Source organism: Topomyia yanbarensis, chromosome 2, assembly GCF_030247195.1.
Source record: "Topomyia yanbarensis strain Yona2022 chromosome 2, ASM3024719v1, whole genome shotgun sequence".
NCBI classification, from domain to species: domain Eukaryota; kingdom Metazoa; phylum Arthropoda; class Insecta; order Diptera; family Culicidae; genus Topomyia; species Topomyia yanbarensis.
In genome coordinates this window covers 147,395,056-147,421,069 of record NC_080671.1, presented here as the reverse complement: position 1 = coordinate 147,421,069, position 26,014 = coordinate 147,395,056, and the positions used below count along the sequence as shown (strand labels likewise).

At 36.8% G+C, this 26,014-nt stretch overlaps 1 protein-coding gene across 4 annotated transcripts in view; it reads left to right on the top strand.

Annotated features, from left to right (window-relative positions):
* LOC131681668 (cyclic nucleotide-gated cation channel subunit A) overlaps window positions 1-26,014 on the top strand; it is a 651,507-nt gene that overhangs the window by 591,216 nt on the left and 34,277 nt on the right. For all 4 annotated transcript variants that reach the window (XM_058962615.1, XM_058962618.1, XM_058962617.1 and 1 more), the window contains 2 exons: window positions 2,717-2,985; window positions 3,071-3,341. In XM_058962615.1, the coding sequence (XP_058818598.1) occupies window positions 2,717-2,985; window positions 3,071-3,341 (540 nt within the window). The remainder of the gene's footprint in view (window positions 1-2,716; window positions 2,986-3,070; window positions 3,342-26,014) is intronic.

Here is a 26,014-nt window from a genome sequence, read left to right as displayed (position 1 = left end):
TGTTAGAAAAACTTTTTTACTGATTTTTTCTCCATCATGCAATTACAATCAAAATGTTTCTTTTCTCTTTAGGTTTTTGGTAACAAAATATAAAAAATTTAAAAAAATGGGTTTTTTCGCAATTTAAATTTTTATCATAAATTTTTGTTTTTTTGAAAAATGACACAACATTTTTTTCAGTGTATATTTTTTTCAGACAGAAGTATTCATTCCCTGTAACTCGTTCTCAGATAGTTTTGCTGTATAAAATGCAGTAATCGAACAAAAAAAATTTGAAATTCGTACGCGTAGCAACGTTTACGCCCTTTTGAAAAGTTGCTCTTGATTCAAAATAGTCTTATTACCTGTGAAAAATATTTAGTCTTGCATGACGGTGAAACGTGTAAAGTTTCATTGGAATTTAAGATGGTCGGTCACGATTTTAAAGATTTTCGGACGGATCTTCGTGGAATTCCTCATTAGAAACAACTATTGAGTTCTACAAGATGACGACACGCACGAACTCATGATGAATGAAGTTCATATTTGGCAATTCTCGGTGGTTTGCTTACTTTATCAGTTGCGTGAGTTCGAGTGCAATGGGTGCTAATCTGTTTCATTCGAACTCACATAACTCCCAGGTAAACAAACCACCGAGAATTGTCAAACGAAGTTCATCCGGCTCATTTCATGGGGTTATGTCGGTTGGTGTAAAACCTAATTTTAATGGTGTCCATAATACAAAAAATATGCACGGAGATCAGCGGTTGGCAACAAATGCCTACAAATGTAATATCGATTTGATTTCCACGCAAGAAATCCCATCACGTAACGCAAGCTAGATTTCTCCCGAGAACATTAATTTAGCTAGCATCTCCCTAATTGAGAAGATTTGTTCGTTTCTTTGTCCATCCAGCAGCGATTAATTATTCATTAAACTTATCACGAACTTAGGGTAGTGTGCACGGTTGTTGAACAACGCGGATATCCGAATAGTATTATTAACAAAATGGAGATTATTCGGAAGAGAGTTAAAATAATATAGACATCAGGATTGAAACAAAATATTATTTTCTTAACTCCTCAAAGATTTAGAAAAAAACAATTATGTTCTTTTTAATACACTTCAATATGCCAATATTTTACTATATCAATGACAAAAGAATGACTTTGCTGGATGGTGCATAGTGGTTCTGACGCCATTTTCCTCCCCCTTTTTTAATTCCTTTATTATGATACAATACATATCCAAAATTAGGGCAAATTGAGGTGAATTCAAACAGAGGAGCATTGAAATAGTGTCTAATGGACATTAGGGTGGGACAAAAATTAGATTCCAGCTCCGAGTAACCTTTTAGGTACCATTTGGGTCCTAAAACAACTGTGCAAATTCATAGCTCGATCCCTGAAACTATATTTTTGCACCCACTATTTAAAGTTTACATGGGATTTTATATGGGAAATTTAACTTTCACAAAATAATTCCTCCAGCCCATTGCTTCCTAGAAATAAACCGTTATGTGGTTTTTATAGGAAATATAATAAAGAAATAAAGTCTCGAAAACCACGAAATGATCTGACACGTGAGAAAAAAGTTATTAAGCTTAAAACGATTGATGCTCTGACGATTGATAAAATATTCATTTTTTCTAGCACCACTGCTGTTGGTTGTCCAATTATACGCAATTTTGATTTAATCTTCTCTTAATGTGTCTAAATAATTTATCTATACTGTTTGGCCACTTCGCAAGTGATTTGAGGGATAAATTGAGGCTTCTTTTGTAGATAATAAGAGAACGTTAAAAATTTTGTATATAATTCGACCGTCAACAGCAGTGATGCTATGAAGAATGAAATTTTCATCAATCTTCGGGGCATCAATCGGTTTTTGCTTAATAGCTTTTTCCACAAGCATCAGATCGTTTCGCGGTCTTCTAGACTTTGTTTCTTTGACAAATTTCCTATCAAAATTAGATATTTATTTATTTTTAGGAAGTAACGGGCGACTCTTGGAAGAATTATTTCGCAAAAGACGATTTCCCCATGCGAAATTCCATGTAAACTTTAAACCGTGGGCGCAAACATATAGATTCACCGATCGAGCTAAAAATTTACAGAGTTATTCTGGGAGATAAATGGGACCCAAAAAGTTACTCGGAGCAAAATTCTACTTTTTTTCATATAATCATGTCCCACGCTAATGGACAGCACTGCTACCAAAATCCTACCGTTAGGGATCTGGCAACAATGCGAAAGATGCAAAAACAAAAGTATTTTTACCAGATCCGATTTACAGTTTGTTTAGCTAGCAATATGCAGTGTTTCAATTCTACTTTGTTTCAACTCACCTCTGTTTTTTATACATATTGTGCATTGTGCTGGCCTTTGTGAGTAAAAAATTAAATAAAAACTCAGTAATTGGTTTCTCCTTATTTTTGAATAATTATTATACCACTTGTGTTAAGGGTTCGGTATTTGTTCGAAAAGACACGAACAAGACAAAACATTTTGGCTGAGCTACATACTTTAACACGTCCATAATGGTGGGTGTTTCACAACCGGGTACAACCCCCTTTATAAAGACGAAATCCTACCGCAGCAATAGTGGATTGACCTGCACACCTTCTTGACAAACGGCGGGTGGGAATCGCAATGTTGTTGACAATTTAATTCACTTGATCTTACGAAGATTTTAATGTCGGCCTGTTTCCATTTGCTCTATTTCATTATCTCACAGGGTACCTGGAGCAGGGTTTGCTGGTACGTGACGCATCCAAACTGCGGAAGCATTACTTCTCCAAGCAGCGCTGGTGGTTGGACGTGGTCTCGATGCTGCCCACCGATCTGGCTTACATCTGGTGGGCACCGAGCTCCTGTACCGCCAGCCGGCTGCCTTGTCCAATTATAGTTAGGATTAATAGGTTACTGCGTCTTCCAAGAATGTGGGAATGGTTTGACCGTACCGAGACGGCCACCGGTTACCCGAATGCGTTTAGGATATGTAAAGTGAGTTCGGCTGCTGTCCTTCCCAGAAGGATCGACGCGGTGTGTAGCAATGATTAATAATGAATTTCGATTTTCCATTCACCAGGTCGTTTTAGCTATCTTAGTATTAATTCACTGGAATGCGTGTCTTTATTTCGCAATAAGTTACGCACTTGGTTTTAGCTCGGACAACTGGGTGTACAACATCAATGGAGCGAAGAATCTCACCCTTTCGCGGCAGTACATTTACAGCTTCTACTGGTCGACGTTGACGCTGACCACCATTGGAGAGACGCCAACTCCGGAGAATGACGCCGAGTACCTGTTTGTGGTGGCAGACTTTTTGGCGGGAGTGTTGATCTTTGCAACAATTGTCGGTAAGTAGAACTGTACAGTTTTTTAAACAATACTATCTAAAATCCGTCGCGCGTTGCTGCGACTTTCAACGAAATGGGAGTGAAGCACAATTTGTTCCCAAGCGCCATTTGGCAGATAATCCCGAGCCAATAGCCCACAAACACGCTCCATAACAAATATCTACTACGTATCAATTTTTACGGTGATCGATTAAGCCGTTAAGGTTTGCTAAGCTGTAACAAGTTTCGATTTTACTGATTCTCATCAGCTTAATCAGAACATTTTTTGGCGGCGGTGCAATATGCTTTGTTCTGTTTCACAAATAGTGTCTTTTTGGAGCTAGCATCGATCTGACGCTATTCTAGGCCGGCTTTAAGTTGTTAGTGTCGGATTCCAATGTGTCAATTCGCAAATTCCATTACTAATTTAGGATAATTTTGTTCTTTGGAGAATTAATTTTGTTTGTTGATACCCTAGTAAGGGTCATTTTGCATCCTCATTGGACACAGCTTTTCACTGTTCCAATTACATTGTTTTAAAATCTAAGCCTCCAAGATGCAACGTTAGGCGATTGTTTATGAATTTATCTTAGCTTTTGGGATCATTTATAAATGACGTAGCATTTTTGAATGATTTTAAACACCCCCCCCCCTCCCCCATCGTAGCATTTCGTCACAAACCTCTAAATACCACCTGGTAATTACGTAGCTTGACGGTAATTCTACCCCCCTCCCTTGTCCCGGAAAAAAATGAAAAAAATGAAAAACGATGTTAGTTAGATGAAACGGGTAAGGTTGTCGTGACATCAGGTCAACCCCTATTCCCTTTAAAAAAGCTACGTAGCATGACATTACCCCCTACCCCCTGTCGTCACACATCATCACAAAATACAAAACTCCCCCTCCCCCATATAATGCTACGTCATTTATGAATGGACCCTTTTACTGCATTATATAGAGCAGAGGCTGCAATCTACGTTTAGTAAAACTAATAAAAATGCCGTTCGATTGAAATTTTCGCCTCGCTCATAAACGAGCATTTTACGTTTTTCACGCAATTTTTGTTAACCAGCCTCCAAGGAGCGAGGTAAAGATATTGACACCGACGTAAGTGCAATGCATTGATTGGCCAATAAAATTGAGCTGTCTTGGAACAATCCCCCACTAGGCAACTTCACTCCCTATAGAAAATTTATTTGGCTCGCCATTCACGCCGCTATTTCTCTGCTCCGCCGGATATTAATGCGGATGTCATTTCATCGTCTATATATTGTCATAATCTTTCATTCATCGTCCGGAATGACGAATAAAAGATTTCATCTTCCGAAACTGTCGGTTACAAGATGAAATAGATTCCTATTTTCTTTGAATATTAATGGTTCGTACCGGATTATCCGCAGTCATGAATGGCTTTTTCGTGAAGGAGTATCCATTCGGAGAGTAATATGATTGATGATAGAACCTAGCTGGAAGGAAGGTTTGTGCATTAGCAATCTGCAAACGTAAGGGCCAGTCTTGGTCTTGGGCCGACCTATTCAGGCACACAAATAGGTGTCTAGAGTGGATTATGCTATAGAACAACATATTCATTTTTCTACTTGATGTAGGTACTTCACCAATTTTTCCCATATTTCAAGGTTCGTTTTTGTACTTTGTATTTTGGAATTTCAGAAAATTTAATGAAAAAAAAATAGTTGAATTATTGTTCGATTTCGGACACGATACGGAGTATCGTCAAAACACAAGTAGCAACGAAATATAAGCGAGAATTTTTGGAGAGATTAACGGGGAAGGAAGATTTCAGGGTGCTGATGGGTAAAGCATCCCGAAAACGAATGCGTGTTTTTAAGAAATCCTAAAGCCCGGAAAAATCAGCCACAGCGGAAATGAAAACTGGATACTTAACTACACCGTAGAAACCTTACCCGATTTCGTTAACTGATCACTGCAATTGGGAGGTGGTTTCAATAACCCGAATCCTCACGCAGCACCATACGTTCGAATTCTATCGTAAATCGAAACTGCGATTCAATGTGTACCCATGGCCGATACGATGCGTCACGATATTTGAAATGCAGTCGTCAACCTCATCAACTATACAAAACAACCTTTTCACGACGAGAACTAATGGTTAAGACAAGATCAGAAAAGAACGAAGAAATTTCTCAATGATAGAGATGATCTACTGGTTATCAAGGCAAATAACGGCAAAGCAGTGATAGTAATGAAACGAAATGAATATTAGGAGAAAATGCAAGTACTGGTGAGTGATGATGAAACGTACACGTCGGTCAACAGAGAACCAACCAAATCCACGTTAATACCACAATAGATCTAAATATTGGTCGCAGTGGTCCGTCTCCAACAACAAAAAAATTCACGTTAAGACTCAAGTTACCTTTTTTGAGCATGAGTTAGAATTGAACGTTTGGTAGTATGCGTAGGAAAAAATGTGTTCAGTTTTGCCGCCGATTTTTCCTTATTAAGCATTAATTAAACTCTAAAAAAAGAAAATCAGTCGATTTATTAGATTATCAGGATTCAAATCATGCAAAATAGTTGGTGGAAAAATAATTGACCGGGCGGAATGGTGCTTTTGAAAAAGTGGCTTTGGTTTTTTCACTACGCAGTTGTGTTGCGTGCCCTAGGACAGTGTGGTGGTATGACGAAAAATCACCGCCACTTTTTCAAAAGCACCATTCCACCCGGTCAATTATTTTTCCACCAACTATTTTGCATGATTTGAATCGTGATAATCTAATAAATCGATTGATATTCTTCTTTTAGCGTTTAATAAATGCTTTATATGGATAAACCGGTGACAAAGTTGAACGCATTTTTTCCAACGCATACTATCAAGCGTTCAATTCGTGTAGACGCTCACCGAAAGTTATTTGAACCTTAAAGAAAATTAATTCAGTTGTTGATCGTTGCTATAGAGATGGTTATTTTGAACGGGCTCAGAAAGAAAAACTCAAGATCTTCAACTACAACCCTACACGTGTGTATGGACTTCTTAAAGCACACAAAGAAAGGGATATAGTTTCAACGGTTGCAACAGCTACATATAAAATGGCAGAAACCTTTCCGGAATACTGAATGGTATAGTACGGCAAACAGAGCACCACCTTGCAAATAGTTTTGACTTCGTTGAAGATATGCGGAAACAAAAACAGAGATCAGACACTGTTTTCTATAGATGTGGTTTCCTTATAGGGCTCTTGCTACAAACACAGTCAAAGTGTTTGTTGGGCACACATTGCATGTTGACATTCTATGCAGCAAGATAAAAGTTCGAACTATTTATTCATTCTTGACGTTTTCTTGTATGCACAAACTCTCGACGTACAATATATTTCTTAAATCTGAAAAAAGAAACATTTTTTGGACGAAAATCTTTTGGAATATTCGTTGTTTCCATGGGTATGAAGCATAACTTTGGCAATATTTTGCTTATTTTGACCGCGTTTCTAATTCAAACGTTGGAAAAGATTATGTTATGTAATGAATGCTTACTTGTGATTGCAATAATGCATTGCATTTTTTCACATTTGCTCGAAATATTATGAATTCATTATTTAAAAAAAATTATTCTCGCCACTCCGTATACATTACATGCAGCTGTCGTTTTTGCCTGCCCAACGGCTCACCAATACATATGCGCTCTGCAAGCGCCCTATTAAGATTTCTGACAGCTCATTTACAACCACATATGCAAACTCAAGTCAAAGGGAAATTGATTTGTTTTCATCACGAAATACCTAACCTCAATCGATTTTTGCAGTGCAAAATATTTTGTTTTCATCACGAAATAATTCAGCGCCTTTTTTCCAACGGGAATAGAAAAGTCAATTCACGAATGTACCCGTGAACTATGCAGTTGACACTACGGATTTTTGGCAGTGGTGGTATCGCTTACAGTCAAACCGTGTACGAATTTTGAAGTAGAATGCTTCTAACGTTTCAATTTAGGGTTCCCGTCTAAAAATTTTCTGCCGGAATATTACTCGATTTTTGAAACATGAATATCTGCCGTTGTACTGAATGGAAAAATAAGATTATTACGCTATCTGATTGGAAATATGTACAACAATTTTGTGTCCAATTCGTTAGTATGTACAATTACTAAAAATAGCGGAAATAGTGGATTTTGAGAAAGTAGTAATTATCTGATCCATTGGTCGGTACAATTCACTCAAAAAGCAAGCGTTGCTGGGACTGCCTTTGTTTCATCGAATGAACTGCGACGCGTATAAAAAGGGAACACAAGCAAAATTCGTTAGTTTGTGTTCTGACGTTGTAAGCATAGCAGCTGCTGCGTTTCATGTCAGCTCACATTCTTTGGTGGTAGGTAATAGATACCATGACTGCCGCCAGGCGCTGATAGCACTTCATTCTAATCATGAAATGACGTGCCAGTTTCAAGCATACACGGAAGATACAATGATGACACACCACAGAAAAAGCTGAAAACTCTTTTTTCAGAGCTGAATAAATGGATTGACGATGGGGTGGTTTAGTGCGAGAACCGCGCTCTGTTGTACTTTAAATTATATGTGGCGTCAGGTGCGTGTACAGATAAACTCACCACCGCGCGTTCCAAAGTGGTGAATTTATCTGTGTGTTTCCTCTGGCAAGCCGTAGTGCGTACTGGTTGTTTCGTTGTGTAAAGGAGATGGTGTTGGCTTATTGGATGCTGATACAGTAATGTTTCGATTATATCACGGTCGGTCTGTATTTTAGCGTGATATATTTGAAGCGTGATATATTCAAAACAAAACAAAAAATTACATTCAAGCATTAACAAATGTATTTCTATAAACAAAAAGTAATAAAAAGTTAAAGTTAGTCTAGAAGAATAAATCATAGTAGGGTAATGCGCCCATTTTTGCCATGTTTTTATTATAACACGACCCATTTGAAGCCGTTGGTTAGAGCAGCGTCTGCCATCTTTGTTCAACGCATTGGGTTAAACGATGTGGCATAAGCTTCACTTTACCGTTTCATAAAGTTGTTGAACCACCCAAAGCTAAACTTGAAGGAATCTGGCATGTTAAGGTTTTGGACAAATATCATGACTATTAAAATCAGTGGATTCGAAGAGACTACGATTCCCATCCCAATTGTTGATGTTGTCCTTTCAAAAGAAAAGGTAATCAATGCAAGAGAAAATGCATATCTCGGCATACATACCATATCTTGCATATTTTGGTTTTCTCATTATTTTGTTAGATTTTCCTGCGGATAACTAACAATTAAGCGAATAAAAAAGAAGTCGATTTGTTTACACAACACAAATCGAATACAAGCCCCAGAGGGCCCCTCAAGGACACGGCAAATAAGAATGTAAACCTAAAATTGGAATCGGCCGAAAGATATTTCGGCACTCCTAGATATTGCAACAATATTTTTGGTAAAATATGATTTCGAGAACCATCACGTTTAATATTTTCCGCCACGCCCTCCGTTCACGTAAAGGGACAAGATGGAAGCGCTATAACTTTGCTTCTACTACTTAGACCTCAAAATTTCAGATGCTTTCTTAAGAGTCTATACTTTAAGATAAAAGAATAAAAAAGTTCGACTTTTTGATCGACCTCATCATATATAAATCCTTAACGAAATAGTCCGAAACCCAATAATAGGCTCATTACTCTACATATAAATAAGCAAATCAATTGTAAAAAAATCCTAAAAGTGCCAGTACACAACATGTGGCTTGATTGGGTCAAAACGTATTGTGCTTTGTCTGTTTTTCAAAAAGGGTGATATAATCGAGGGTGATATAAACGAGTATTGATATAAACGCATAGTGATATAATCGAAACATTACTGTATCATTCAACCATCATTTCCCCCTGTAATCGCAATCATAACGCTTTGAAAAATGTTCAAAATTTTAATAATTCACAACAACAACAGGACAAAAGGCTCATTGTACTATCACGTAATTTTGTTTTTTGTCGAGATTTCACAAAAGTGTAGCTTTAAATCGTCTTAGGTCATGCAATTATTAGGTTTTCAAAACAATTGTTCTTTTTTAGATTAGAAAGATGGGTAGGTAATGTCAGAGATATTACCGTAATGCAGTAGCATGCACTTTAGACTGTCAATACAAATGCTGAAATTTTTACCTATTTTCTGAAAGGTTTTATTAAAGTAAGTTATTTCGGTATTTCTAAAGGAAATAGCGAAATAACAGTACAAGTATATCCGATTCTCTACTGCTGCCAAATGAATTGTTTTACTTTCATTAAATGGGGTTACCATATGAGGATAATATGTTCGAATATTTTAGATTTCTATGTATGTGTACCGATATTTCGGTATTTCCATTAGAAATAACGAAATAGCTGGTTTCAATAGAACCTATCAGAAGATAGTCAAAATTGTAGCATTTGTATTAACAGTCTAAAGTGTATCCTACCACAGAGAACAGACATATAAGCTAGAACAAAGTTTCTTGAAAAACCTGTGTAAACATTTAAAAGAAAATGCGTTGATAATTACCATCGCATACAAGTTTGTATGCGCGAGTCACCATTGTATCCAAGTTTGCAAACAAGTGCCGTATAGCGATTGCTGGCCGATCGCAGCGCCGGCCAGTGGCAAGTTGTTACTTGCTGTTGTCATTTCAAAGCGACAGTTTTATTTCTTACACAAGTTCAAAACTTTACTTGTACAGTGACACAATCTCATTTTCGTACACCGCCATGCGGTATGCTTATATGCATTTTACAAGTAAAACATTAGTTTACGAGACGTTTTGCCTTTCTCAATAGAAAGGTATTGCAATTGCTCTGAAAACCGACTTTTTAACGGAGGCCCGGAGGGCCGAGTGACATATACCATTCGATTCAGTTCGTCGAGTTCGGCAAATGTCTGTGTGTGTATGTATGTGTGTGTATGTATGTGTGTGTATGTGCGTCTGTGTGTGTGTACGCGAACACAATCTCACTCACTTTTCTCAGAGATGGATGAACCGATTTTTACAAACTTAGTCCCAAATGAAAAGTGCAACGTTCCCATAGGCTGCTATTGAATTTCTAATGGATCCGACTTCCGGTTCCGGAATTACAGGGTGATGAGTACGATCACGCAGAAAATGTCGATTTTAAGAAATTCTGCAATGAATGTATAATGGTGAAAATTTTTCCAAAATGTGACCACAACTGCTTCGATTTGTAGTACTAGGTCATTAACAGCCATTGAAAGTCTCTTTGGTCACATTGGCCACCATCATCGGTTCTGGAAGCCCCGGCGGAAGTATCCAAATTCAGACTAACAATCACATCGGTTTCTCGGAGATGGCTAGACCGAATCAACCAAACTTAGTTTCAAATGAAAGATGTTGCGTCCCCGTAAATGGCTATTAAATTTTATCCCCAACCGACTTCCGGTTCCGGAGTTACGGGTTGTGGCGTGCGATCACATAGCAAATTGTGATTCAAACCGATAATCCGATGGAAGCAAAAAAGGTAAAAATTTCGCTAAAATGTCTCTCAAATAACTTAAATTTGCTGTTCTAGGTCACCGACGGCCAAACAAACTTTCGTTGACTACATTGACCACCATAGACGGTTCCGGAAGTGCCCGGGAAAAGCGGCCATCTTTCAAAATTTACGAACTCACATCAGTTTCCCGAAATGGTTGGGCCGATTTTCCCAAATGATAGCTATAACATCCCCATAAATGTATATAAAATTTCATACGAATCGCTTATATGGGTCCGGAAATATAGACTAAATCGTTCGGTCACATATGAAATTCCCATATAAGTCGGAACTCTAATTTTTTTCAAAAAATTTCAGAAATCGAATTCGTATTGTTGATGCCAAACATCTTTAAAATGCATGAAACGTCGAGATTTTATGTTATCTCGAAAAAAATTTATTTATGAAAATCGACTTTTTGGGACTTTGCCGATTTCGCACCTTTTTTCAGTTCAATATTACCGTGGCTGTTTTTTCTTTTACAAAATTTTAGAACTCGAATAATGATTTATTTTCCTGTATATGGTTGTCATGTGATGTATAATAATAAAATGTAATATATGCATTTGAAAGTTTTTAATGAATATAAACAACGCACACATTCTCGTGATTCATGATTGAGAAAGGCACAAATGCACCGCTAGGTGGATTAAAATAGGTTTTATTTATGTAGAAATAGTTTACTAGATAGCAGAGGGAAGATACAATAATTATATTTGTACTACAAATGTTCATTTTTTCAAAAATATTCGTAATTCTAAAGATAGTCAAATATACACACAATCTCATATTCGTACAGTATACATATTTTTTCAAAAATCAATTGAAATTTTTATAATAAATATTCAATGTGGTAGCTTTTGTTTGTAATTACGTTTTCAAACGTATTGGAATGCTGACCACTAGTTTTTGTGTGTATTCAACTTAAATTTTATCCCATTCTTCTAAATAGTAGTTTCTAAGATCACTCTCATTATAATCCCGATAGTTTTGCACTTTTTATCCAAATACTCCCATTTTTTTTCTAAACAGTTAATAAACGGGGTCCGTAGCGGAGAATCCATAACATTTAAACAATTATAAACTTACTCTGAACGTTTTTTGTACGTCTTATGCTTTAGGTTCTTCTCCTGATCGAATTTCCAATATCTACCATTTCTTAGTAAAAGTGCCATTTTACGGAAGCTTTGCTTTAAAATTTATTTTAAGATATTCATATTAAAATACGATCCATCATTCCATCAATGAAGACCAACTTTTTAGCACTTCTAGTGGACATATTATGCCCCATACAATAACTCCACTGTTCCTGCGCTTAGCTGCTGTTATATGACTATTATGTCCAGGTCTGAGTTCGATTTTCTCCACTCGAAACAACAGTCATTTAAGTCAAAGAAGTTGAATTTGGACTCGTAGACAAAGTTGGCAATCTTTCCAGTATTCCGATAAAATGTTTCTATGTTGTTTAGTAAATAAAAAATCAATATTTTGTTCTTCTCATTGATGAACAGCTTCTTGCTCAGAACACAGGCATTGTAATTGTCCGTTCTCCATACATTACAAACCGTACCAGAGCAGACTTATACTTAAACGCTATGATTCAATTTATTTACCATGTATATAACATTATTTACTCGATTTTCCCAATTTTTTCTAATAAAAAAAACGTTTAACCCTCATCGTAAATTTTTTACGGCTCAAGTTTTTCGCAATATCTTCTCTACGTTTTGCCACATCAAAGTTTTTAACGACATGTTAAATTGTTAGACGCAACCTTTGAACAATTTCAATGATTTCATGAAGTGATTTAGCTTCATTTTGATGAGTAATAATTAATTTCCGTTTCATAATGGCAGTTAGTTTACATTTTTTTTAACCATTACGTTAATTTGAGAGAATTTCTTAAACTAGTGTAGAGGAAACTGTGCCAATGAACATTTTTTTGTAGTCATAAAATCTATTTTTTTTAAGTGACGCAAAAAAAATAAAGAAATAACAGGTCTTCAATTACAAATTAATTGACTTTTCAAAAGTGTACGAATATGAAATTGTGCCATTTTCACACCAAGTAATGATTTTTTATATGTAGTGTACGGAATTTTGCACACTTTTGATTACAAATGATAAGAAAATGACAGATGATGATTCTACTACCACATTTACAAAACAATACCTATATTAAATAGCGCAAACATTTATGAAACAATATTAAACATATACACTAGAGGTGTACGAATATGAGATTGTGTCACTGTATGTCAGTTCTCAGTGATTCTGCTCCATTCCGGTTATGTCTCTGACATTACCCACCCATATTTTTGCCTTTCTCATATAGAAAGGTTATGCAATCACTCTGAAAAACGTCAACCTAATCCCGGCCCGGAGGGCCGAGTGTCATATCCCATTCGACTCAGTTCGTCGAGATCGGAAAAAGTCTGTATGTGTGTGTATGTATGTATGTGTGTGTATGTGTGTGTGTATGTATGTGCGTATGTGTCAAATAATGTCACTCATTTTTCTCAGAGATGGCTGGACCGATTTGCCCAAACTTAGTCTCAAATGAAAGGTGCAACCTTCCCATCGGCTGCTATTGAATTTTGGATCGATCGGAATTCTGGTTCCGGAATTACGGGTTTCAGAGTGCGGCCACACAGAAATTTCTCATAAAAACTATAGGAAAAATTAAAAATAGAATTTTTATTTTTGATGCTAAATGTGTTCAAGGTGCATGAAACGTCGAGATTTGATGCAAACTCGAAAAAAAAATTTGACTACGATTCACTTTTTTGGATTTTGGCACATTTTTGCCTTTCTCATATAGAAAGGTTATGCAATCACTCTGAAAAACGTCAACCTAATCCCGGCCAAATTTTTTTTTCGACTCGTTTAGGGTTTCTGGATTTTAACAGGGGCGTAGTTGATGGTTTACGGAGAGGGGTTACCCCCCCCCCTCTACTGTTCGCGCCCCTCCTTTAAAAATCTCCTTAAATCACCCCTCAGACCACTACCCCATCCAGCCCTCATACCCCTCCCCATCAACCCCATCATCTTTAAACCACCACTATATCACAAAGCATACCAATTTAAGCTGGGGAGTCGTTCGTTCATGGGACTTTCGCCCTCTTCACATACCCAGCCCCGCATGACAAAATGAGTTAGCAAGCAGATAACATTGATCTAATGCTGATTAGGCTAATGGAGTATGATATTTTTTTGTTTCAAGTGTTTCACCGTCGACACGTAGCTCATTGAGTTCGTGGCTGGCATGCCATTGTGTATAAGTGCAAAGTGTACTAAGAATGTAATGGACATTTCCACGATTATGTTGAACATAAAAAGCCTCCGTGCCATAGTTTAGAGAAATGAGAAAGGCACAATTGCACCGCTAGGTGGATTAAAACAGGTTTTTAATAATGAAGCCACCCAGTGTCATAATAATAATCTGCGATTATATACCAATAAACGAAAAGGATTATTTTAACATTTTTGCGTATAAACCCGTGTTTAGAACGTCTGTAGTTTATGGTTAAAAAAATGCCAATTGTGATGGGGAAGAATGGTTTCGCTTTTCGCAGGGTGATAATTGCCCAGAACAACTATATTGAATTATACGGCAATGTACAACACTAATTGCACTGAAGTAGACCGACATGGTAGCAAATTTCGCAAACCCAACCATGTAATCGTAAGAAACAGTTAGCTTTACTCCTGTGGTATCTACCGATACTCAGGCTTCAGATATAATGTTTGTTCACCTATAAAATTAAAAATCTAATTTTTAACAAATTAGATTTTACAAATACGTATTGAAATAGTACAAAAATTTGACCGACTATCTGTGATAAGAAAGCTAAATTCAACTTTATTAAAACCTTGGATTAAGTTGTATAGGCATTACACCTTTCAAGATCTTGACGTTTTCTTGTATACACAAACTCTCGACGTACAATATGTTTCACAAATCTAAAAAAAGAAACATTTTTTGGACAAACATCTTTTGGAATATTCGTTGTTTCCATGGGTATGAAGCCTAACTTTGGCATTATTTTGCTTATTTTGGCCGCGTTTCTGATTCAAACGTTGGAAAAGATGATATTAGGTAATGAATGTTTATTTGTGATTGCAATAATGCATTGCAGCATTGCATTTTTTCATATTTGCTCTAAATATTATGAATTCATTATTTAAAAAACCTGTTTTAATCCACCTAGTGGTGCAATTGTACCTTTCTCATTTATCCAAACTATGATTTAATGCTTGGTTACTTTCAATATAACATTGTGGAAATGTCTATTATATTCTTATTACACTTGATAAGCATATATAAGTACACAACTGCCACGAACCTGATAAGCAACATGTCGATATTGACACATTTGAAATAAACAAAAATACTTGTACAGCTTAATCAGCGTGAGTTCAATGTTGTCTTCATGTTAACTTCGTGGTGGAGAAGGGAAGGAATATAATTAGTGGGAGGGGGACGATGCGTCAGAATCATCTAACTTATTTTTGTAGCCGCCGGTGGCCACTGGTTTTGTATGACGGGAGCAGGGTGGATTTTCCTTACAGATTTGCCTTACCGGACTCGGTCCAACGTAAGCTATTTCGTTTTCTTTCGCACAAATATCGCACAGAAAAGGCACTAAGTTTCACTACCTTTATTTGTTTTGCGATACACCTTCAGGCACATACATACATGTTCATACATACATACGGTCGAATTTTCCGCTCAATTTTAATCACTAATTTTTTGATAGGAATAGACTTCTGACTGAATTTTCTCAGCCGCCGAACCCGGTCAGGTGGTTCTCAACTATCGACTAACTTTTCTCAAGACTGCACGACGCGCCCCGGTTTTCGCGTGCTAACTCTAACTGACTTATACGACTGACCTCTTCCAATCTGACGCAAAAGACTTTTATCATTTCGTCGGTGTAGACTTCTCTCTGAGAGAGCCTCAGACCTAAACAAAACATTCTTTCCACCCTCGCGAGAGTAAAGACCCCGGTGGATGAATCAGTAGTTCACTATGACTCATACTCGGAAGCCTTTACTTTCTACAAAAGCGTCGCCGTCTGTTGCTAGCAGCAAAAAACTGTGTTTAATTAAACAAAGTGTGTATTCGTTTTCCGTAAGCATATGGCTTGGAAAGCGCGAGTGCATCAAAATATCAGCTTAGCTTAAGGCTGTAGCTGGTGATGTAACCCAGGAAATTAGCTTCCATGGTGCACCACTTGGAGAAATTTTCCAGGGTTGATGCAGGCCGAAAACTATGGGCGCTGCATTTTAGTAGACGGGGTGGATGAAGAGAATGTAGGTGGGAGGGTGGTCTGAGAGGGTTGGTGGTGAGATGTAGGATGTGGAGGGGTAGATGGAGGGTTCAATACCGAACTTCATATTATACCTTCCATTTGGGACTAGGATAGTGAAATTTGGTTCAGTCATCACTGAAGTGGCTTTAGATCTGGAATATGCCCGGAACCCGGGACTTACGGAATTATCGATAGTGGACAATATATTCCAATAATCTTTGTTTCGCCATCAGTGATCTAGGCCTGCGAATCGAAGTAATTTGATGTTCATTTCAATAGATTTTAAACCTTTGAGGTATTACGATTGTACCGGCTCATATGAGAAATTCCTATGTGATCGTAATAACCAACCTGTGACTCCGGAACCAAATGTCAGAACTGAATGAAATTCAATGGCAGTCATTGGGAGTATTATATCTTTCATTTAAAATCAAGTTTGTAAAAATCGGGTAAGAGTTTGCTGGAAAATAGGTGTGACATTAGCTCGGGAACTTAGCGAGTTCCCCGGGGGCATCAAGATCCGTCATAGGTGACCAATGTGGTCAATACTACTTGGATTGGTCATTAGTGATCTAGACCCGCAAATCCAAGTAATGTTGAACTCATTTGAATATGTATTACATCCTTCGGACATCGTAGGGTTACCAGTTTATATGGGAATTTGCAGTGTGAACGCACTCTTTAACCCGTAACTCCGGAACAGGAACAAATAAAAATTCGAATTTGAAACTCAGTTTGTGTAAATCGGTTCAGCCATCTCTGAGAAAATCGAGTAACATTATTTGACACACACATACATACACACAGACATTTTGGGATCTCGACGAACTGAATCGAATAGGATATGACACTCGGCCCTCGGTTGGAAAATCGATTTTTGGAGTGATTGCATAGCATTTCTTTATATGAGAAAGGCAAAAAATTAATCTCGCCACTGCGTATACATTACATGCAGCTGTCGTTTTTGCCTGCCCAACGGCTCACCAATACATATGCGCTCTGCAAGCGCCCTATTCACGAATTTGCCCGTGGACTATCCAGTTGACACTATGGATTTTTGGCAGTGGTGGTATCGCTTACAGTCAAACCGTGTACGAATTTTTTGAGTAGCAGCACAGTGTCGCAGAAAAATATGCTTGTGCGTGTGTTGAATTGACAATATTTTCAGCAGTTTGTAATGCAGTTTTGTAGGGTAATGAGCCTATTGACACACATATTTCATATTTCGGATATATGTGATACGTTATTTCTAAACCACGTGCGGTCTCAACTGTATTTACACCTACAAAAAGGCGAATGTTACACTGGGGTACAAATGTACCTCACGCGTTTGATCGCAATTTTCGCAAGCAAAAATGCAAATATTTCTGACCAATAATACATTGGTAACACGCAACGTTACTGGTACAGCAGTAACGTTGCGCAAATTATACTTAAAAACCATTGTTTTGAAAGACTATAAAAAATAAACAATAAAAAAAATAAAGATCAGCAAAAACGAGAAACACACCTAGAAAAAATCGTGTAAATTTTCGTCTCCTGACCATGACATATACGAGCATCTAAAATGACATAGTTTTACGTTTGATTTAGATTTTACATGTCGATGAATTTAGCGAGTCACGTTATTTTACTTCACATGTGGTGTTTGTTTAAAATGTTGAAGAGTGTAATTTTATGGCACTGCGTATGGAAAGTACATCTTCCAGGTAAAATTAAACAGAACACTATTATATTTCGTCACTTCGTCAATTACGGTTTGTTAGATTGTGGCAAGTTTGGAATTACGTCAACGATAAAATTCAGAATTTTTTGGTGTGAAGATTTTTTTTCTTCTTCAAAATTAAATTAAATTAATTGAATAAATGATTAAAAACAAGAATACAATACTAATTGTTACTTACGTAGTAAAAAAAACCCGTTTTAATCCACTTAGTGGCTGATTATGTTTAATATAATGGTGGAACTGTCTATTAGATATTCTGTGCGATTTACAATGAATCGACAGCTACGAACTTGAGTTGCTATGTGTCGACGCTGAAACACTTGAAAACAGCGGCGGATTCAGGAGGAGGGTTCGGGAGTTTGGACTCCGCCAAAAAATTTCAACATTTTAAGAAATTTTAAATTAGTCTCTCAACTCAAAATCATTTTAAACCAAATTGTTCACTGGTTTTTCAGACCCACTAGGAAAGTTTATTCTAGAGGAATTAGAAAGTTTCATTCGCGTAGTGGGATACTTACTGAGAGAAGGGCGGTTTAGGGAAGGGTGGTGAGTGATGTGGGGGGTGCCCCTCACCGTATCCCTCTAACTACGACCCTGTTAAAATACAAAAAACCTATGCAAGTCAAAGAAAAAATTGGCCCTCCGGGATTAGGTTGACGATGTTCAAAGTGATTGCATAACCTTTCTATAGGAGAAAGGCAAAAATGTGAATTTGCTCTTAAACCTGTAACTCCGGAATCGGAACTCTGAATATAATGACATTCAATAGCAGCCTATGGGAACGTTGTACCTTGCATTTGAGACTAAGTTTGATGAAATCGGTTCAGTCATCTCCGAGTGACCGATGTGCTTATTTTTGGTCACATACATACATACATACATACATACATACATACATACATACATACATACATACATACATACATACATACATACATACATACATACATACATACATACATACGCACACACACAGACATTTGCCGAATACGACGAACTGAGTTAAATGGTATATGACAGACGGCCCCCGCGCCGGGATTAGGTTGACGATGTTCAGAGTGATTGCATAACCTTTCTATAGGAGAAAGACAAAAACCAGTATTTAAACTAGTATTGTCACGAGTCATATTTCCACTGACAGTACGAAACCTGACGAAACGCTAACGGCAACCGTACGCTGGGGTACGAATGTACCCCACGCCAACTTTGACACCTTTTCCTACTCTTACTAGGAACTCTAAATTGAATTATGGTTAGGGTCCCAGGTCGATAAATGCCGAATTTTCGTCTTCAAACGGCTCCAAAGAAAGCGTGGGGTACATTTGTATCCCCGTGCAACGTTCTAGGGGTAATAAAAACACAGAGAACAGACATATAAGCTAGAACAAACTTCCCCGAAAAACCTGTGTAAACATTTAAATGAAAATACGTTGAAAATCACCATCGCATACAGGTTCGCATGCGTGAGTCACTATTGTATCCAAGTTTGCATGCAAGTCCCGTATAGCGATTGCTGGCCGATCGCAGCGCCGATTAGTGGCAAGTTGCTGCTTGCTGTTGTCATTTCAAAGCTACAGTTTAATTTCTTACACAAGTTGAAAACTTTAGGGGCCGTACACTAATTACGTAAGGTTTTTTTAGAGCTTTTCAACCTCCTCTCCCCCACAGATAAGAGTTCGTAAGATTTTGGTAAACTCCCCCTACCCCTACATAAGATCTTATCATGATTATCGTAATTAAAAAATCGAATTGTTTATTCATCAAATAATAAGATAGCGAAAACAATATGTATAGAATTATTACAAGAAAACTCATGACAAAATTTAACTGTAATCATCTGCAGAATTTTAATTGCATTCCAATCTCGCCTAGTAGAAAGAATAACTGTTGTCAGATATTCAGTAGCTCCAATTCGGTCCACATGATCTGCTTTGCAGTATTCCACTTTTTTTTTTGTTGTTGGAGACGAACCACTGCGACCAGTATTTAGATCTATGTTCTATATTCCACTTCCTTTGAATCTGTTTTCTTGTGATATAGAATTTAAAAGAGTTTATAACCTCTTCTGACATGAATTTATTCTGAGTTCCAGCCGTGACACTTATCGTACGCATAGCTCCGAGTTAACCATCTTCGAATTTTCTTGAATTAAAATACAGTTCGCTCTCTGGAAATATTCGACATTCAAGATCTTTGACAATCGCATGTTAGAACATTTTCCAGATACCTTGCGGGTTTGAATCGAACGTTTGAAAAGAACAAAGTCGGTCTAACAACACGAGGGGTATCAACACTTCTTAACTTGTAAGGCATATTGTGACTCCAGTTCCCGAACGGAACAATGAACAACTAAGAGCCAAAAAAATACTCATATTGTTTGATATACAAGGATTATATTGTTCAAATAAAAATAGTTCCCTTTTCTTATTAAAAAAGAATATTTTCCTTATGGATTTAATTTTTTAAACTTGTTTTGTGATATCACGTAAGAAAGGACAAACCCTCCCCTCCCTCAGATAAGAATTTGTAAGATATTTTGAAACTCCCCCTCCCCCCATATTCCCTAACGTAATTAGTGTATGGCCCCTTACTTTTATGTCAGTTCACAGTGATAAAAATTTGGTTTTCAGAAAATTTGCCTATGTGTTAGACTACTATGGCGAAGAAGGACTTAATAAAAATCGTTCAAACTTCGACCAGAGAATATCATACAATTGTTTAGTCTTTCGTGAAGTTTCTATGGAAATATGTCCTTTCTGAACGACATTATGATCTTTTATATTTACGTTTTAATGATTCGTCTAAAAATTAATAGTATTTCACCAAGTCACAGTAGATTGAATCAAATGAGACAGAAATTTTTTTCTCAGGTTTTGTTTCGCATGATTTCCTCTGCCTTTTTGCCTTTCTCATATAAAGAAAGGCTATGCAATCACTGTAAAAATCGACTTTTTAACCGAGGCCCGGAGGGCCGAGTGTCATACACCATTCGATTCAGTTCGTCGAGATCGGCAAATGTCTGTGTGTATGTGTGTGTGTCATTTAAACTCACACAATTTTCTCAGAGATGGCTGAACCGATTTTCGCAAACTTAGTTTCATCTGAAAGGTATAACGCTCCCATAAGCTGCTATTGAATTTTTAGTTGATCCGACTTCCGGTTCCGGAGCTACGGGTTAAAGAGTGCGGTCACACAGCAAATTCCCATATAAACTGGTACCACCATGATGTAAAACATATTAAAATTGATGTAACATTACTCTAGTTTGCGGGTCTGCATCACTAATGATCAATCAAAGCAGCTTTGACCACATTGGCCACCTATGACGGTTCATGACGCCCCCAGGGAACCCGCCAAGTTCCTAAACTAATATCACATCCACTCCACAACGAATTCTGTACCGATTTTTACAATCTTGATTCCAAATGAAAGATACAGTAATGCCATTGACTGCTGCTGAATTTCATTCGGTTATGACTCTTGCTTCCGGAGTTACAGGGGTGTTAGTAAGGATACACTGAAATTTCCCATATAAATCGGTACAATCGTAATACCTCAGAGGCTAAAAACTATTGAAATGGTCACCAAATTACTTCTAATCGCAGATCTAGATCACTGATTGCCAATCAAACATTCTTTGAATATATTGTCCACTATCGACGATTCCGGAATTCCGGGCATATTCCACAATTAAAGTCACATCGGTTCTTCGGTGATGACTGAACCAATTTTCTCAAACCAAGTCTCAAATGGAAGGCAAAATATGCAGTTGAGTATTACGTCGCCGCCCCTCCTCCCCCCGCCTTGCCCTTACACCTCCCTCCTTCATCACTCCCCTCCCCTTGGACCACCCTCACGCCCGCATTTCCTTCATCCACCCCGTATACCGAAATAAGATGAAGGATTTTTGACGCATCCTCCACTCCCACTCTACTAACCCCCCATTCCCTATATGTTCAAACCCATTCCACCAACCTTTCCAAATTATAATCACATGAAGATAACATTGAACTCATGCTTATTAAGCTAATTAAATATTATTCTTTTGCCTTTCTTATATAGAAAGGTTATGCAATTGCTCCAAAAACCGACTTTCTAACCGAGGCCCGGAGGGCCGAGTCTCATATAACATTCGACTCAATTCGCCGAGATCGCAAAATATCTGTGTGTATGTATGTATGTATGTATGTATGTATGTATGTATGTATGTATGTATGTATGTATGTATGTATGTATGTATGTATGTATGTATGTATGTATGTATGTATGTATGTATGTATGTATGTATGTATGTATGTATGTATGTATGTATGTATGTATGTATGTATGTATGTATGTATGTATGTATGTATGTATGTATGTATGTATGTATGTATGTATGTGTGTATGTGCGGATTTGTTAACAAAATGTCCACATCGGTTTCTCGGAGATGGCTGAACCGATTTTTACAAACTAAGATTCAAATGAAAGGTATAATATTCCCATAGGTTGCTATTGAATTTCATTTCCAACCGACATCTTGTTCCGGATTACGAGTTGAAGAGTATGGTTTCAAAACAAAATTTGTTGATTTGTCCACATCGGTTTCTCGGAATTTTCTGAACCGATTTTGACAAACTTAATTTTAAATGAAAGGTCCATCAGCTGCTGTTGAATTTTGTGTGGATCCGAGTTCTGGTTCCTGAATTACAGGGTGATACGTACGATCACGCAGCAAATCCCGTTTCTAACGAATTCTGCGATGAATGTAAAATGGTGAATTTTTTTCCAAAATGTACACAACTGTTGAATTTGTAGATCTAGGTCCCCAAAAGTCATTCAAAGGCTCTTTGGTCACACTGGCCACCATCGACGGATCCTGAAGTATCCAAATTCAGAATAACGGTTATATTGGTTTCTCGAAAATGGCTAGACCGATTTGATCAACTTAGTCTCAAATGAAAGGTGTTGCGTCCCCGGAAACTGATATTAAATTCCATCTCCATCCGACTTCCGGCTCCGGAGTTACGGATTCAAACCGATACCGCGATGAATGCAAAAAGGTACTCTTATATATACTTACCAAGTGTAATAAGAATGAAAGACATTTCCATAATATTATATTGTACGAACCAGCTATTATATCATAGTTTGGAGAAATGAGAAAGGCACAATTGCACCTCTAGGTGGATTAAAACAGGTTTTTGATGATAGTTACCACTATACACACTATGTTCTTATAAGCACTTTGACTATTCCAAAATCTTAAAAAAAAATTGAAGGTAACGCTCACACCAATGACGATACGAATTTATTTCATTTTCTCATAAAAGACAAAAATATAATGAAAAGTCCACGTGGGAATTTCCGTTACCCCCACCCCCCTCTCCATGGACAAGCGTTTACTTTCTCGTGACCCCTACCCTCCTCTACTTTGTCCACGTGGTATATAGATGGCCCCTAAGTAAATTATTGAAAATTTGGTAGAAAATGAAATTTCATATTTCGTGGAAAACCTGCATATTTCCTTTGGTGAGCGTGGGCTTCCTTATCACAGTTGAGTAAAGCCATGTCAAGTGATCCTCGATTTTTTCGCAAAATCACCGATCTTCTTAAGGTATATTTTATTGTATAGGGATTATGGTGAATAGCTTTTGGTATTAATATTTCGTTACAATTCCTTTTTTTCTTTAAGATATTAACCCTTAAACTTTATTGCATGATAAAATTGAAAATTTTATATCTCAAAAACTACTGAAGATAATTCAATGAATTTTTGCACACTTATGGCATGATATTTGCACTATCTTATAAAAATATTTTTACTTTATAATTGCGTGAATAACGGTACTTTGCATCTATTTAAAATTTTCAATTGTATTTTTTCTTGTGTTCTTCACGCTAAAAATTTTCAAAACGTATGTTAAGTTATGCGGCAATCTTTCACCTTCAATAATCTGTATTTATAATTTTTCATTTTTGTTCCTATCGAGAGTTATGGAGGATTTTGTAACAGTGCGCTGTTTCAACGCACGGACCACTTTGATGCAGCCCGCGAGAACGTTCATATTGGCAACGTCGCACGTCACTACGTCAGAAAGCGCATCGTGTAGGAAGTGCGCATCGCATGACTAAAAGAAACCATATCTCTCGATTAGCGCAAAAGGGCAAACTTTTCAATACGAATTATCGAAGGTAATTTTTTTCCGGATATTTTGAGATGCGTTAAATTTTTTTGACTGAAGTGCACAACGAAAATTATAGTTGTTAAATATATTTTTTATTATTATAATTTAACGCTACTAACGATTAACATCTTTAAAAACACTTTTGTTAGTCAAAATACATCTACGTTATATCCAAATTCTTTTTTAGTCTACAACATTACTATATGAAAGTGGAAAATCTTATGCCAACAGCATTTTATTTCACGTTTTTATTTTCACCGAGTGAACAACGATGTGTCTTTTGAAAAAAGTTTACGTAAAATCTGTTGTTCAATCGCATCGATGTTGGGGTTTTTTATCACTATTGCTTCTGTTAATTCTGTTGATTGGTGGTTCTCCAAGTTCTGGTACGATATTATTTATTTTTGTCGAATTTCAATTATTCATCAACGATCTTTATTTCAAAGTCCTCGTTACAGTTTTCCGCATGTACCTGTTGAGTCATCGAATATTCCAGTTCCATTACTTTGGCAAACACTATAAGAAGAAAAATTAAACGCGTAAATTTTCCTTTATTTTAAACGCGTTATAGAGGAACCCATTACTATAAACATTGGATGTAAAATCGAAAATTTAAGGAAAATTGTGTTTTGTTCATGTCCATATTTATTTTCGTTGTATTTTTTGCGCCCATTACGACATATGCTACACATGTGTTGACCAATATAATTTTTAAATTTATCACTCCACGTGGATGCCATAAAAACAGGATACGACGAACATATTTATGAATTTTTTTTAACGGAATACATCATTCGTGTGATCGACCCATATTTATAACATAAATCAATCGAATGTTTTTTTGAGCAAATATTGTATATCTTGAGATAATATAGCATTTCGTCCAGTTCTCTCTATATGGGAAACACCCAAGTGCGATCGAAACAAAAACAAACGTCAAAACGTTTTCTCACTCGCACTGATGCAAATTAAATGAGCGCGTAATTTAACGCACGACCCGATGACGCATGGCTGAAAAGGCGCTATGTGGATTTAAGAAAAGATTCACAATCTACCTCTTAGACAGAACCAAGTGAAAATAAAACGTGGTGAAGTATGTCAATTTGTGAAAAATATGCTAACGCAGATTAAAACATGCCCACTGCTCAACTTTGCTCATCGGCTGGCAATAACCGAGCGCACTTGTCCGAGGTATTGAGTGACAGAAAATTAAATAACTCTTGAACAATATAATAACGCTAAAGAGCATGCAAATTACTCAGAAAAAAATCACTTTCAATTATCCATAAAGAAAAGCTTGTCTTTTTGCTTTAATCTCAGAGATGCCATTTTTGAACATGAGATACGCTCCTTCAAAGCGATGCGCATTAGGAGGTTGCGACGTGCGGCATTGCCAATACGTACGTTCTCGCGGGTTGCATCAAAATGAGCCATGCGTTGAAACAGCGCACAGTTACAAAATCCTCTATAACTCTCGATAGGAACAAAAATGAAAAATTATAAATACAGATTATTGAAGGTAAAAGATTTTCGCATAATTTGACATAAGTTTTGAAAATTTTTAGCGTTAAGAACACAAGAAAAAATACAACTGAAAACTTTAAATAGATGCAAAGTACCGTTATTTACACAATTATAAACCAAAAACATTTTTATAAGATAGTGCAAATATCATTCCATAAGTGTGCAAAAATTCATTGAATTATCTTCAGTAGTTTTTGAGATATAAAATTTTCAATTTTATCATGCAATAAAGTTTAAGGGTTAATATCTTAAAGAAAAAAAGGAATTGTAACGAAATATTTATACCAAAAGCTAATCACCATAATCCCTATACAATAAATTATACCTCATGAAGATCGGTGATTTTGCGAAAAATTCGAGGATCACTTGACATGGCTTTACTCAGTTCTCAATATATAGCTACTCGTTTTAAAAACATTTTCACGACAGATAAGCCAGTTTTTGCTTAATGGATCAGCTAAACAATGG